This window comes from Podarcis bocagei, assembly GCF_964188305.1.
Source record: "Podarcis bocagei genome assembly, chromosome: 4".
Taxonomy (NCBI): Eukaryota; Metazoa; Chordata; class Lepidosauria; order Squamata; family Lacertidae; genus Podarcis; species Podarcis bocagei.
Window position 1 is genome coordinate 31,377,969 of NC_138128.1, and position 13,806 is coordinate 31,391,774.

Consider the following 13,806-nt stretch of genomic DNA (forward strand, 5'->3'; position numbering starts at 1 on the left):
TGCAAAGTGGTTAAAAGGTTGGTTATAAAGCATAAATGTTCGTGGTAAAGAATAAAGAAGGGAAAGTGGCACCTTAATGTTTGCACGTATTTTCCTGTTTCAAGAGAAATCAATATCCTTCCATTTTTTGAATAACCCCAAGCCACAGATTGCTGTATGCAAACCACAACTGGTTTTGCCAAAGCAATACAGATATTAGCTCTGATAATTTATATTGGTCCAGGGACATAATAGACCCAAGATGAATGGATCAATTTACTTTCTGCCTCTCTGTCTGTCTTCAGATTTTTAAACCTCACATAGAATCATAGAATCATAGAGTTAGAAGAGACCACAAGGGCCATCGAGTCTAACCCCCTGCCAAGCAGGAAACGCCATCAGAGCACTCCTGACATATGGTTGTCAAGCCTCTGCTTAAAGACCTCCAAAGTAGGAGACTCCACCACACTCCTTGGCAGCAAATTCCACTGTCAAACAGCTCTTACTGTCAGGAAGTTCTTCCTAATGTTTAGGTGGAATCTTCTTTCTTGTAGTTTGGATCCATTGCTCCATGTCCGCTTCTCTGGAGCAGCAGAAAACAACCTTTCTCCCTCCTCTATGTGACATCCTTTTATATATTTGAACATGGCTATCATATCACCCCTTAACCTCCTCTTCTCCAGGCTAAACATGCCCAGCTCCCTTAGCCGTTCCTCATAAGGCATCGTTTCCAGGCCTTTGACCATTTTGGTTGCCCTCCTCTGGACACGTTCCAGTTTGTCAGTGTCCTTCTTGAACTGTGGTGCCCAGAACTGGACACAGTACTCCAGGTGAGGTCTGACCAGAGCAGAATACAGTGGCACTATTACTTCCCTTGATCTAGATGCTATACTCCTATTGATGCAGCCCAGAATTGCATTGGCTTTTTTAGCTGCCGCGTCACACTGTTGGCTCATGTCAAGTTTGTGGTCAACCAAGACTCCTAGATCCTTTTCACATGTACTGCTCTCAAGCCAGGTGTCACCCATCTTGTATTTGTGCCTCTCATTTTTTTTGCCCAAGTGTAACATGTGTTACAAAAGCTTGTGTCCTCTTTTAATAATGTGTAGCACTTAAATTCTTCCCATGGAAGCAAGCATGTTTTTGTTTGTGAAAAGAATTTAAGTTAATATATGCATAAGGAGAATGTCTGTAATTACATGTGGTCTTAAATACCAATGAATATTATTTTAAAGGAACTCTTCCTTAGATCTGATGAAATAAAGCATTTTGAAGAATCCAAGACTATTTTTTTGAAAAACCTAAGACTATTCTTTTTTCATATAGTTGCTATTAAGGGCTTTCTACCCATTTCTTTTATACATATGCTTGAAACAGATTTTTAGTCAGGAAATAGCACACAGTTTACTTATCAAACCTTTACTATTAGCTGTGGCAAGTGATTGTACAACAGAGTTCTAGAGAGAATTACGGTATTTTTCCGTCTATAAGACACCCCCATATATAAGACACCCCCTATTTTGGGGGACTCCAATTTAAGAAAAGGGGGGAGATCTATCCATGTATAGGACACCCCCAAATTTTGGACATTATTTTTTAGGGGGAAAACCTAGTCTCATACATGGGAAAATATGGTATATAGTGAAGGAAGGTGACTTTGGCAAAAATATCTTACAGACATTTCTGCATACATTCTTAACATGTAGTTCAGACCCCAAATATATGTGGCATGCACTTGCATGCATCTTTCTGCTGCATTAAAAAGCAGGCTCAAAATGCTGTCAATTTGAGAAGAATAACAGGAGGAACAAAGAGGACACTCCTTCACCCTTTCCCCATATTACCTTCCCCATATCCACTGTGAGCAGCATAGTGGGTCAGAGGAAAAACTCAGGATAATAATGACTGAAAGGAAGAAAATTGTTCCCTCCCTCCTTCCTGCCCACCACTTCCACTCATACATTTAAGGCTATTTTTGGTTTGTTTGTTTGTTAAACTTCCCAGTACTCACCTTACTCCATAAATCTTTTTATCCATAGAACATTTCATTCTAATGCTGTGTGAAGTTTCAGTCTCGGTTAAACTGACAAGTTTCACATCTCCCCCACACAAGCCGAACTGCAAACATTCTGAAACATCTTTATTCCCTGAACAGTTGGAGTATTTGTGAACATTCCATGCAATTGCATCATCTCAGCCAATCAGCGTCAGAGGCATTGCACACACAATACAACAAAAATCATCTGACCATGTATAAAACATCAATATCCTCCTCCCTAGCCCATTGCCTAAATTTGAAACAGCCTTTTCACAGGCCAGGACAGAACAACAAATCCAGTATATGATCTGTCTCATCTGTTGGATCTGGGAAAGCAATATGGTTGTCATGGCAGCTATGAAGTCCTGAACATACCTTTCAAATGTCCCTGTTGCATATATTTTTAAGTCCCAAAATGCAATTATGTTGTACTCAATATGAGATAAAGCCAGAAACCATCTCTGAGGTAGCTGGTCTGCAAAAAAACAATAATTCTATGCTAGATTCTCAGCATGAGCTACAGACAGTGGAAGCTGATGGTGGTCAGCTCCAGGAGAACAGGAACATATTGTTCAATTGCTTCAATCTGAAAGAAGTGAGAACAGCATTACCCAGCAAGAAACATATTGAAAAGGCAGATCGCAGATGGTATAATCTGGAACATCACAAACCAACATGTTGTTTGTGTTCTGTCTATACCACACAGTGATGCATAACCTTAGAGTGATAATTCTAATATTAAAACCCTCTAGAACAATCTTTCAAGAGAAAGAGAAAGAAGAAGAAGAAGAAACCCCATTGGTTCTTCTGGAAGGAACAGTTATTTGAATTGCTCGTAGGAAAAGAAGTTTAAGCAGAATTTTATTGTTTCATCATCATTACTTAGGAGGAGTATTTTGCAGTTCAGCTTTTCATGAAAAGGATCCCATCAACTCCTACAAAAAATATGGGTCATGGAAAGGAGGAGCACGCCTGGAGGATGCGGACTATTTGGATCCTTTCCAATCGGGATTCAGGCCTCACCATGGGAGTGAAACTGCCTTGGTCGCGCTGGTTGATGATCTCCGGCGGGCTAGGGACAAAGGTGAGAGCTGTTTCCTAGTTCTGCTGAATCTCTCGGCGGACTTTGACACCATCGAACATAATATCCTTCTGGACCGTCTAGAGGGGCTGGGAGCTGGGGGCACTGTCATACAGTGGTTCCGCTCCTTTCTCCTGGGCTGTGTCCAGAAAGTGGGGGGGGGGAATGAGTGTTCAGACCCCTGGGCTCTCACTTGTGGGGTGCCTCAGGATTCTGTCCTCTTCCCCATGCTTTTTAATATCTATATGAAGCCGCTGGGATAGATCATCAGGGGGTTTGGACTGGGTGTTCATCAGTATGCAGATGACACCCAGCTCTACTTCTCCTTTAAATCAGAACCAGTGAAGGCGGTGAAGGTCCTGTGTGAGTGCCTGGAGGCGGTTGGAGGATGGATGGCGGCTAACAGATTGAGGTTGAATCCTGACAAGACAGAAGTACTATTTTTGGGGGGACAGGGGGCGGGCGGGTGTGGGGGATTCCCCTGGTCCTGAATGGGGTAACTGTGCCCCTGAAGGACCAGGTGTGCAGCCTGGGAGTCATTTTGGACTCACAGCTGTCCATGGAGGCACAGGTTAATTCTGTGTCCAGGGCAGCTGTCTACGTGGGGCTACTTTTGAAGGTGACCCGGAAACTGCAATTAATCCAGAATGCGGCAGCTAGACTGGTGACTGGGAGTGGCCGCCGGGACCACATAACACCGGTTCTGAGAGATCTGCATTGGCTCCCAGTACGTTTCCGAGCACAATTCAAAGTGTTGGTGCTGACCTTTAAAGCCCTAAACGGCCTCGGCGCAGTATACCTGAAGGAGCGTATCCACCCCCATGGTTCAGCCCGGACACTGAGATCCAGCGCCGAGGGCCTTCTGGCGGTTCCCTCATTGTGAGAAGTAAGGTTACAGGGAACCAGGCAGAGGGCCTTCTTGGTAGTGGCGCCTGCCCTGTGGAACGCCCTCCCAGCAGATATCAAAGCAATAAACAACTATTTTACTTTTAAAAGACAACTGAAGGCAGCCCTCTTTAGGGAAGTTTTTAATGTCTGATGCTGTACTGTTTTTAATATTCAGTTGGAAGCCGCCCAGAGTGGCTGGGGAAACCCAGCCAGATGGGCGGTGTATAAATAAATTATTATTATTATTATTATTATTATTATTATTATTATTATTATTATTATTATTATTATTATTATTATTATTATTTAAAGGAGGAGGAAAGTATCTCCAAAAAGAAAAAGGGTGATACGTTTTCTATCAATGTTTGTCATTACTTTGGGCTAGAAATGGTGATTTTTCTATTATTCAAAGCAAGTCTAAACATGGGTCATCATCGCCTTAAAGATAACTAAACGTATCTAGGAAGAGATGTATTCTGAAGTCTGTATATGCTGTGCATCCCATAAAGGAAAAAACAGCATAGGAATAGGCTCTGGTTCAGGCATAGGCAAACTCTTTCCCTCCAGATGTTTGGGACTACAATTCCCATCATCCCTAGCTAACAGGACCAGTGGCCAGCGGTGATGGGAATTGTAGTCCCAAACATCTGGAGGGCCGGAGTTTGCCTGTGCCTGCTCTAAAAAGGTAAAGGTAAAGGACCCCTGACAGTTAAGTCCAGTCGCAGCCTGCTCTAGTTGATGACAAAACAAGAACTAAGAGCTAATTCCCGACAAGCAACCCCAGTTTCATAACAAAACAAATGATGACAACAAAAATAAGTTAAAGATGTGTGGTAAGGAGGGCAAAGTTCCATTTCTTTACATTCCCATCTTGAATGATCTGTTTTTGACTAACAAAACAAGATGGGAATGTAGAGCAACTGAACTTCCCCCATGTACTTTTGTAATGAAATCAAACTGTTTCCGACTTTGTGACTAACTGTAAAACTGTCAACTTCATTCCCAAAATGGTAAAATCATTCATTTGGATGAATTCTTCCAGCTGCCAACCCAACACTTTTGTGACACCCACAGACAGGGCAAGAAGGGAATAGCCGCCTCTTGTTTTTCCTACCAGCATGTAGCCATCACAATTTGTAACCATTTGACAGACAGGAATTTGTCAATACCCATTTTAAATCCAACACAATTTGATTCAAATTATCTTATTGGTACACCACACACTAGTTGGTGTTGTTGTTTAGTCATTTAGTCGTGTCTGACTCTTCATGACCTCACACACTATTGGGATAGACTAATACAGTGGTACAGTGGCATTTGACAAGGTGCCCCATGATATTCTTGTAAAGAAGCTGGTAAAATGCGGTCTTGACTATGCTACCACTCAGTGGATTTGTAACTGGCTGACTGACCAAACCCAAAGGGTGCTCATCAATGGTTCCTCTTCATCCTGGAGAAGAGTGACTAGTGGGGTGCCACAGGGTTCTGTCTTGGGCCCGGTCTTATTCAACATCTTTATCAACGACTTGGATGATGGACTCAAGGGCATCCTGATCAAATTTGCAGATGACACCAAACTGGGAGGGGTGGCTAACACCCCATAGGACAGGATTACACTTCAAAACGACCTTGACAGATTAGAGAACTGGGCCAAAACAAACAAGATGAATTTTAACAGGGAGAAATGTAAAGTATTGCACTTGGGCAAAAAAAATGAGAGGCACAAATACAAGATGGGTGACACCTGGCTTGAGAGCAGTACATGTGAAAAGGATCTAGGAGTCTTGGTTGACCACAAACTTGACATGAGCCAACAGTGTGACGCGGCAGCTAAAAAAGCCAATGCAATTCTGGGCTGCATCAATAGGAGTATAGCATCTAGATCAAGGGAAGTAATAGTGCCACTGTATTCTGCTCTGGTCAGGCCCCACCTGGAGTACTGTGTCCAGTTCTGGGCACCACAGTTCAAGAAGGACACTGACAAACTGGAACGTGTCCAGAGGAGGGCAACCAAAATGGTCAAAGGCCTGGAAACGATGCCTTATGAGGAACGGCTAAGGGAGCTGGGCATGTTTAGCCTGGAGAAGAGGAGCTTAAGGGGTGATATGATAGCCATGTTCAAATATATAAAAGGATGTCACATAGAGGAGGGAGAAAGGTTGTTTTCTGCTGCTCCAGAGAAGCGGACACGGAGCAATGGATCCAAACTACAAGAAAGAAGATTCCACCTAAACATTAGGAAGAACTTCCTGACAGTAAGAGCTGTTTGACAGTGGAATTTGCTGCCAAGGAGTGTGGTGGAGTCTCCTACTTTGGAAGTCTTTAAGCAGAGGCTTGACAACCATATGTCAGGAGTGCTCTGATGGTGTTTCCTGCTTGGCAGGGGGTTGGACTCGATGGCCCTTGTGGTCTCTTCCAACTCTATGATTCTATGATTCTACCTCGGGTTACATATGCTTCAGGTTACATACGCTTCATGTTACAGATTCAGCTAACCCAGAAATAGTACCTCAGGTTAAGAACTTCGTTTCAGGATGAGAACAGAAATCATGCTCCAGCAGCGCAACGGCAGCAGGAGGCCCCATTAGCTAAAGTGGTGCTTCAGGTTAAGAACAGTTTCAGATTAAGAACGGACCTCTGGAACGAATTAAGTACTTAACCCGAGGTACCACTGTATGGGCATAGGTATACAGGCAACTCCCGTTTTGCACGAGTTCAAAGAATGTATGGCTGTACATGCACAGGATGGTTTTGGACCCAGAAGAGGGTGTGAAAGGGGTGGAATGGGGTCAGCTTATTCATGCTCTGCCAGAATACACAGCAACACAGAACATAACCCCTGCACAATACAGGGGTTGCCTGTTCTAACATTGTTACTATCCCATTTGGTGCGTAGATTCCAACAATTATTATTTTTTCACCTTGTATGGGAGTCACTTGATAGTATCAGTGCCTGTAAATACTGTGGCGCTGTGGGTTAAACCACAGAGCCTAGGACTTGCCGATCAGAAGGTCGGCGGTTCGAATCCCCATGACGGGGTGAGCTCCTGTTGCTCAGTCCCAGCTCCTGCCAACCTAGCAGTTCGAAAGCACATCAAAGTGCAAGTAGATAAATAGGTACCGCTCCAGTGGGAAGGTAAACGGCGTTTCCGTGCGCTGCTCTGGTTCGCCAGAAGCTGCTTAGTCATGCTGGCCACATGACCCAGAAGCTGTATGCCGGCTCCCTTGGCCAATAAAGCAAGATGAGCGCCGCAACCCCAGAGTCGGTCACGACTGGACCTAATGACCTTTACTTATCACATTTTCAGTCTGCATGTAAGAAATATACTCCTAAAGTTCTGGTCCTTGTATCTGGGAGAAATGTCAAGAAACACTTATTAACATCTCAATGACAATGGCTTTTCCTTCACATGTACATACTACCCTGATTCCACCACATTCACTAGATAATCCAAGCAACATAGGGTGCAGCCTCAGAGAGCCCTGAGGCTCACTGCTCTGTGCCCAGACACTGCCTTTTAAAATTAATGCAAACTAAGCTAGAATAGCTGGAGAGAGTCCTGCAATAAGCTGACGCTGATTTTAAATTTCAAAGCCTTGGCATTCAATAACATAGCCCTTGGGCAACTAAACCTGTGTTTTCCATCTCTTGACTTTCCTAAGTGCCCAAAGCAGAAGAGATTATGCATTCGCGTTCTAGCTTCAGACAGGCACCTTGCTGTCATTCAAGCAGAGGTGGGTGTGACAAACAAGGCAGCCACAATGGCACGCATTCCTTTCTTTCCTAAATATATATATATATATTCCTCAAGCCTATATAAAAATTCCAGTTAAGTGAGAGAAGAGAATGCCACCCAAAAATCTCATTTCTGCCTTTAGTTTCCTTGGTTATGAATTGAGCGCACAAGCACTAGTGGAATAAGTTGCTGTTTCCTCTCTTCTAGATGGATGCATGCCATTGATGAAATGGAAGAAAAGGACAGATGTTTGCTGCTGCTGCTGCAGAATTTGTTCCATGCTGCCACCAGATTTCAGGTTTGGATTACCTTTTCACAAATATGAGATATATGAAGAGGGTTCACTCAACATGGTTGTAAAAATGACCAGAAAACCACAGAAATTTAACTAAAATGATGTGACATGCCTTCCTGGACGTGCTATTTATATATTTATTAAAAATTATACCGCTTTACCAAATACCCTGGACAGAAATTCATTTGGAGGGTGGTGGAAGAAAATATTTAAGTTCATATGTTACCAGTTGTGGTGTGGTAACACTCATTCTGCTCCACTCATGATTGAAGGAAGTGATCGTGGGGTGGTGTTGCTGTTAAGTCTCAAGACAAGATTACCAGCTTCCAGAGTGGGAAGTAACCATGCTGTCAACCCTGCCCATGATACCCACTTCCTGAAATTTTTTTTTTTTGAACTGTGTAAAATCAGCCACACTGCAGTGTGGGTAACACAGGATCTGAGACTTTTTTGCAGCCATCGTTTGTAGAACCGGATGTCTGGCAGAATCACTTATCTGCATTCAGTGTGTGAGGATCATTGCATCACTGTATCTGATGATGCTGACCTAGGAGTAATAATAATATAATAATAGTTTATTATTTATATCTAGTCCATCCTATGAGGGCCTGTAGCTTGATTAATGCCTTCTGTCCCTGTATGGGACAGCTGCATATTCCTGCATTGCAGGGGTTTGGGGTTTGGACTAGATGACTACTTTTAGAAGACACCTGAAGGCAGCCCTGTATCCAGAAGTTTTTAAAGTTTGACATTTTATTGTGTTTTCATCTTTTGTTGGAACCTGCCCAGAGCGGCTGGGGAAACCTGACCAGATAGGCGGGGTATAAATAATAAAATGATGATGATCCTTAGCAGGGCCAGATTTAGGTTTGATGAGGCCCTAAGCTACGGAAGGTAATGGGGCCCTTTATATGTCCAGCTGTCCTTTGTCAACAACAAATTGTCACTGTTTTTTGTGTTTAATATATGCTATATGGTAATTTGTGGACTTAATATGTATCTAAAGCCATTTGCACATAACAAAATATGTATTTTATCTAAGTAATTGTTGAAAAGTTCATGCAGAATGCAAAGCCCATGCAGAATGTAGTCACCCTATACACAGAAATGAGCAAAGCAGTGATATTTTAGGGAGAAGGCTAGCAGGCGGGGCCTATTACTTACATCATAGAAGCCTACACGACACAAAACACTGTTGCTGTATGTAGGTTTTATTTGTTTTTTATCTTATATTTTGGAAATGTACATCCAGGGGTTTTTTTCCTTTGGGGGGGGGGCAACAGAGTGGGGCCTTAAACTATAGCTTGTTTAGCTTAGTCTTCTGGTCACCGCCAGCGATCAATCGCGGATTTCCCTCCGAGCTCTGGAGGGAGTATGCTCCACGAGTTCGGGTCTGGCCGCTACGGCGAAGCGGGGACCCCCAAAAATCACAGGCGCGGAAGCTTATACGAAAACCCGACACTGATCCTCAGGGTCTTTTCCAACGGTACAGTTCTGGCATGCAGGGGTGCCAACTTGAATTAGATATTTTTTGGGGGGGGAGCTCCGCCCCTCATAACTGAACACAAAATGCAGCACGTGCACACAGCATCTGAACGGCAGTGCCCATCAACTTGGGGGGCGGCCCCCTTAAATATTTTGAGGGGGGCATCAGTGGCGTAGTGTGGGTTGTCAGCACCTGGGGCAAGGCAAGTAATTTGCGCCCCCTAACCCATGGATTTGCGCCCCCTAACCCTAACCCCCAGATGTTGTGCCCGGTGCGGCCGGCCCCCCTGCACCCCCACGCTACGCCACTGGGGGGCATAGCTGTAAACTTTTCCCTTTTCTTGCGAGGAATCCTATTCAGTTTCAGAATAAGGGAATTTCCCTTTAAAAAAGGGGAACGTTGACAGCTATTGGGGGGGGGCTACGAAGGGATCTCGGCCCCCTAGGAGTTGGCTCCCACGCCAGCATGTGGGTTATTTCACAGGTAGCAAGGCAGCCCTGCGGAGTGTGGGGCCTCCCTCCTGCTTATTCTAGGGGGCATTTGCCCCGAGGCCCCCGGTGTTTCCAGTAGCGAAGTAGGAGCCCTGACAGCCTCGGCCTGTTGCGGGGAGCAGCGAGGAGGCGCTGACTAGACCCCGCTCGGCCAAGGCAGCCGTGTGCGAGAGAGAGAGAGCGGCGGCTGGGCTGCTGGCGGGGAAGCTTTCCCGCCGGTCGTTCTGCAGAGTTGCCAACTTGGGCGCCTCACGCTGCGACGCTCCCCCCCCCCTTCAAAAAAAAAGGAGAAAAGCGCCGCGGAGGTGAATGGGGGGGGGGGGAGCGCGCGTGTCACGCCTTCGAGCTGCGGAGGGGGGAAAGCGAGAAGAAGCAAGCAAGCCCCGAGTTCCGCTTCCTGAACGCGGCTGAGAGGCGGGAGCGCTGCCAGTCTGCGCCGCCGCCGCCGCCGCCGGACTTTTCCTGCCAGCCGCTCTGACCCTCTCATGGCTGTGGAGAAAACGCGGAGATTCACCCGGAGCCTGCTACGACCCAGCTTGGCCTCCGAGCACCGCCAGAGCGCAGCCGCCGCCGTCGCCAGCGTCGCCAGCCGCTGCCGGCTCCGGCTGAGGGTGAGTTCAGTTCGCCTCTTCTGGAGTGCGCGGGAAAGGCGCGAAGAAGCGTCGTCCCGTCTCCCCCCCGGGCGCCGCCAATGAACTCGCGCTGTCCCATCTCGCGCGCTGGCATCCCTTGGCAGGGCGCGCGTACCATGTGGCTTGGAAGGGGGAGACGTGGAAGCAGCGGCGCAAAGTGGGGGAGACGGAGGGAGCCCTAGCGCCTCCTGTGGCTCGCGGGGAGTCCCGGCGTTTTCTGTCGCGACGAGGCGCGTCTGTCTTGGATCGGAAGGGCGTTGTTGCCTTGTGTCCCCTTCAATAGTATTGAGACCTGGCCATGTATATAGCGCTGTCGAGCGTTCAGAGCGCCTCCCGTTCGTTCTTTCAAACTTCTAAGCAAACTTTAATCTGGGATAGCTCAGCCGTAGAGCATGATACTCTTAATCTCGAGTCCCATGGGTGGTTTGGGGGGGGGGGCAAAAGATTCCTGCATTGCAGGGGTTGGACTAGATGTCCTTTTAGACCCCTCCCAACTTTACAATTCTAAGATTCTATAAGGGAAATCAGTATTTTCCCACCCACCCCTTTCATATTGGAGATGGGAACTGGGGAGAGAAGCAGGGCTGAAGCTTCCAGGCTTGAGGTTAGCCGAAAAAGTGGCACGCAACAGCGTCTGATGCATGTCTATTGGGGTTTGATGCTGGGATCTTACTCTCAGGGAGATGCAGCTGGGATTGCAGCCTTCCTTCTTAAATTCCCCACAGAAGCAAGATTCAAAGCAAGGGCTTCCTGCTCAAACAGCTCTCTTGCTGAGTAATACTCTGCATGTGTGATCAGAAGCAAATCCCACTGTGCTCAGTAAGTTTTACTCAGGAGGGTAAGTGTGCATAGGATTGCGCCCTTAGGTATGGTGTTACAGCAGCTCTTTAATTAGTAAGATTGTGGCAAAGGTCTTTCATACGGCATGTTCTGGTGTGTTGCATAGGACCAGCATTCGAAACTCCCAGCGTTTGGGGATTTCACTAATGCAAACAGTTTCTGAGCTCTGGGCGCAGTACTGCCCATAAGATTTCAGACTGAAACTGCCACTGCTGGAAGGAAAGGAGGACCTTTTTCTGCCTCCCCACTTCCAGCCACTTGTTGAGACTGGAAAAGGGATCCGCATAAGAATACAGTATTAGTGGGCTGGGTGGGGTAAGTATGGCTTTGTTTTTTGCAGTCTTAAGATGAGGACTAGACCATGTGAGAAATGAACGTAAGATTCATTCATTTTCAGCTTTGTATTCTTGTTATTAAAAAAAAAGCAAGCCTAGACACTCCATTGTGGTGCCCATAACCTAGGTTTAAGGTGCCATTTAGCTCCTAGCTTTCACATCTCAGAAACACTGCATAAGGCACGCTTGGCAAATCCACACCATGATCAACTCCCGCTCGGAAACCAATGTCCCCACTGTGGAAGGACACGTGGATCCAGAATTGGCCTCCACAGTCACTTACAAACTCATTGTCTTCCATAAACACAGTTTTAACAATCTTACTCGGCTACGAGTGATCGCCAAAGAAGAGGAATAAGAAGAAGATATGACATCTGTCTCTTTGTGGCCATCTATGCCTATGTTGCTCCTGCCGGGCATTGGTGCTTTCAGATAGTAACAACTTCCTGCTGGGTTAGTTTGTTGCAGCTAAAACAGCCAAAGAGGCCTGTGGCTGCTTAAAGCATAACAAAATATATTGTGACACATAATAAATTTATGCCGTTAGCTTTCCTATACCAGAGTCCAATTTATCATAAAGTGGACTAGTCCATAAATGTATTCCATTATGAATTTGTTTGCAGGTTTCTTTGTTGTTCTTACTTTCTAACAGAGATCCCATCCAGCTACCCCTGTTGCACAGAAAGTGTCATGACCTCCATTGTAAGGAGGGTCCCATTGTTTTTACAGGGTTTGGGGGGTTGTTACCCACCTGAAAAATCACACAGTTTAATATAGACCACTGAGCTATCGATTCTGACTGTAACACTTGGGGGAAAGATCTGATGTGTCCTTGGTCTGCAGTAAGCAAACATTGCCAAATTATTTCCTGTAATTTTTATGGACATGCGGCAGTACAGGAACATTGGTGCAAACTCTGTGTCTCTTGCATAAGAAGTGGGTGGATGAAGATGTTCCATTCATAAACTGCCTTCATTATGAGTTCATCATCGATTGGCAATGTTTCCCCATGAAAAAATGATGTCTTAACCAGGGACAATTTTGAATGACCAAGCTGCCATGTGACTATGGCAAAAACCTACCTGTTTATTGCCACCTATGGCAAGTATGTATACATTATTATTCAGTGTAAGAATACCCTGCCCTTAACAACAGTTTTTGCTTTACATGTGTGCAAAAAGCATAACTGGTTTTTCTGATACTGGCTGTTAGAACCATTGGGAGGAATTCAGTGTAGTTTTAAGAAGATAGTTCCATCAGTTCCAGCATTTCAGCATACCAGATGGAACAATCTCCCCTCTCCTCCTTCCCCATGCACTATTCTAGGAGTTCCTTTGAAAGCCACCCCCCCCCCAGCTGATGTGAGGGGCAAATCAGGAGAATAGAGGGGTGAAAAGTAGAAGACCTTATATTGCCTTCTACTGCCACAACTCATTCATTTATTGTGACAGGAACAAAGTTGAACCTTTAGAATCAACATCGCTCCTCTCCTCTACTCCAGACATAAGAAGGCATTTGGAAGCTTTTGCTTCTGCTTTTGATTAAATGCAATTCAGTATTGCATTCAGATCTAAACAGCGGTAAATCATAATGATGGGGTGTGGAAACAAGACAGCTTCATAATCCATAATTTGAAGTTGGCTTGTTGCAAGCAAACTGTAGTTCAGATTAACCTCTCCCCCCTTCCCCCCCTTTTTTGCATTCAGTTCACAAGCAGCTATGGTTAATCACAAGTGAAAGCTTCCAAATTCCATTCTGCAGCTGTGCCAAGGGAGAAGAAAAACTGGGAAATATATGAGCCTGAGGCTTCACTAAGCTAATTCTTGTCATGATAAACCATGGTTGATTGTGACATCCAAAGACACTGTCAGTGTGGGCTCGAAACTGCATAATTTTTATTGTTAAGACTCTTAAGTTACTGTTGGCTAGAGTGCTACAGATCTGGAAAATGCTATATATTTCTTGGCTATTCACTCAGCCAAGGATTGTAGCCATGTGTGAACT

At 45.4% G+C, this 13,806-nt stretch overlaps 1 protein-coding gene across 3 annotated transcripts in view; it reads left to right on the top strand.

The window, feature by feature from the left end:
* DOCK10 (dedicator of cytokinesis 10) overlaps positions 1 to 13,806 on the top strand; it is a 214,440-nt gene that overhangs the window by 22,405 nt on the left and 178,229 nt on the right. For 2 of the 3 annotated variants that reach the window (XM_081192475.1, XM_081192476.1), the window contains exon 1: positions 10,388 to 10,606. In XM_081192475.1, the coding sequence (XP_081048601.1) occupies positions 10,481 to 10,606 (126 nt within the window). In that variant the 5' untranslated portion in view covers positions 10,388 to 10,480. Of the gene's footprint in view, positions 1 to 7,930; positions 8,022 to 10,387; positions 10,607 to 13,806 lie in introns of those variants that run through there. The other variant, XM_081192469.1, reaches the window with a different exon arrangement.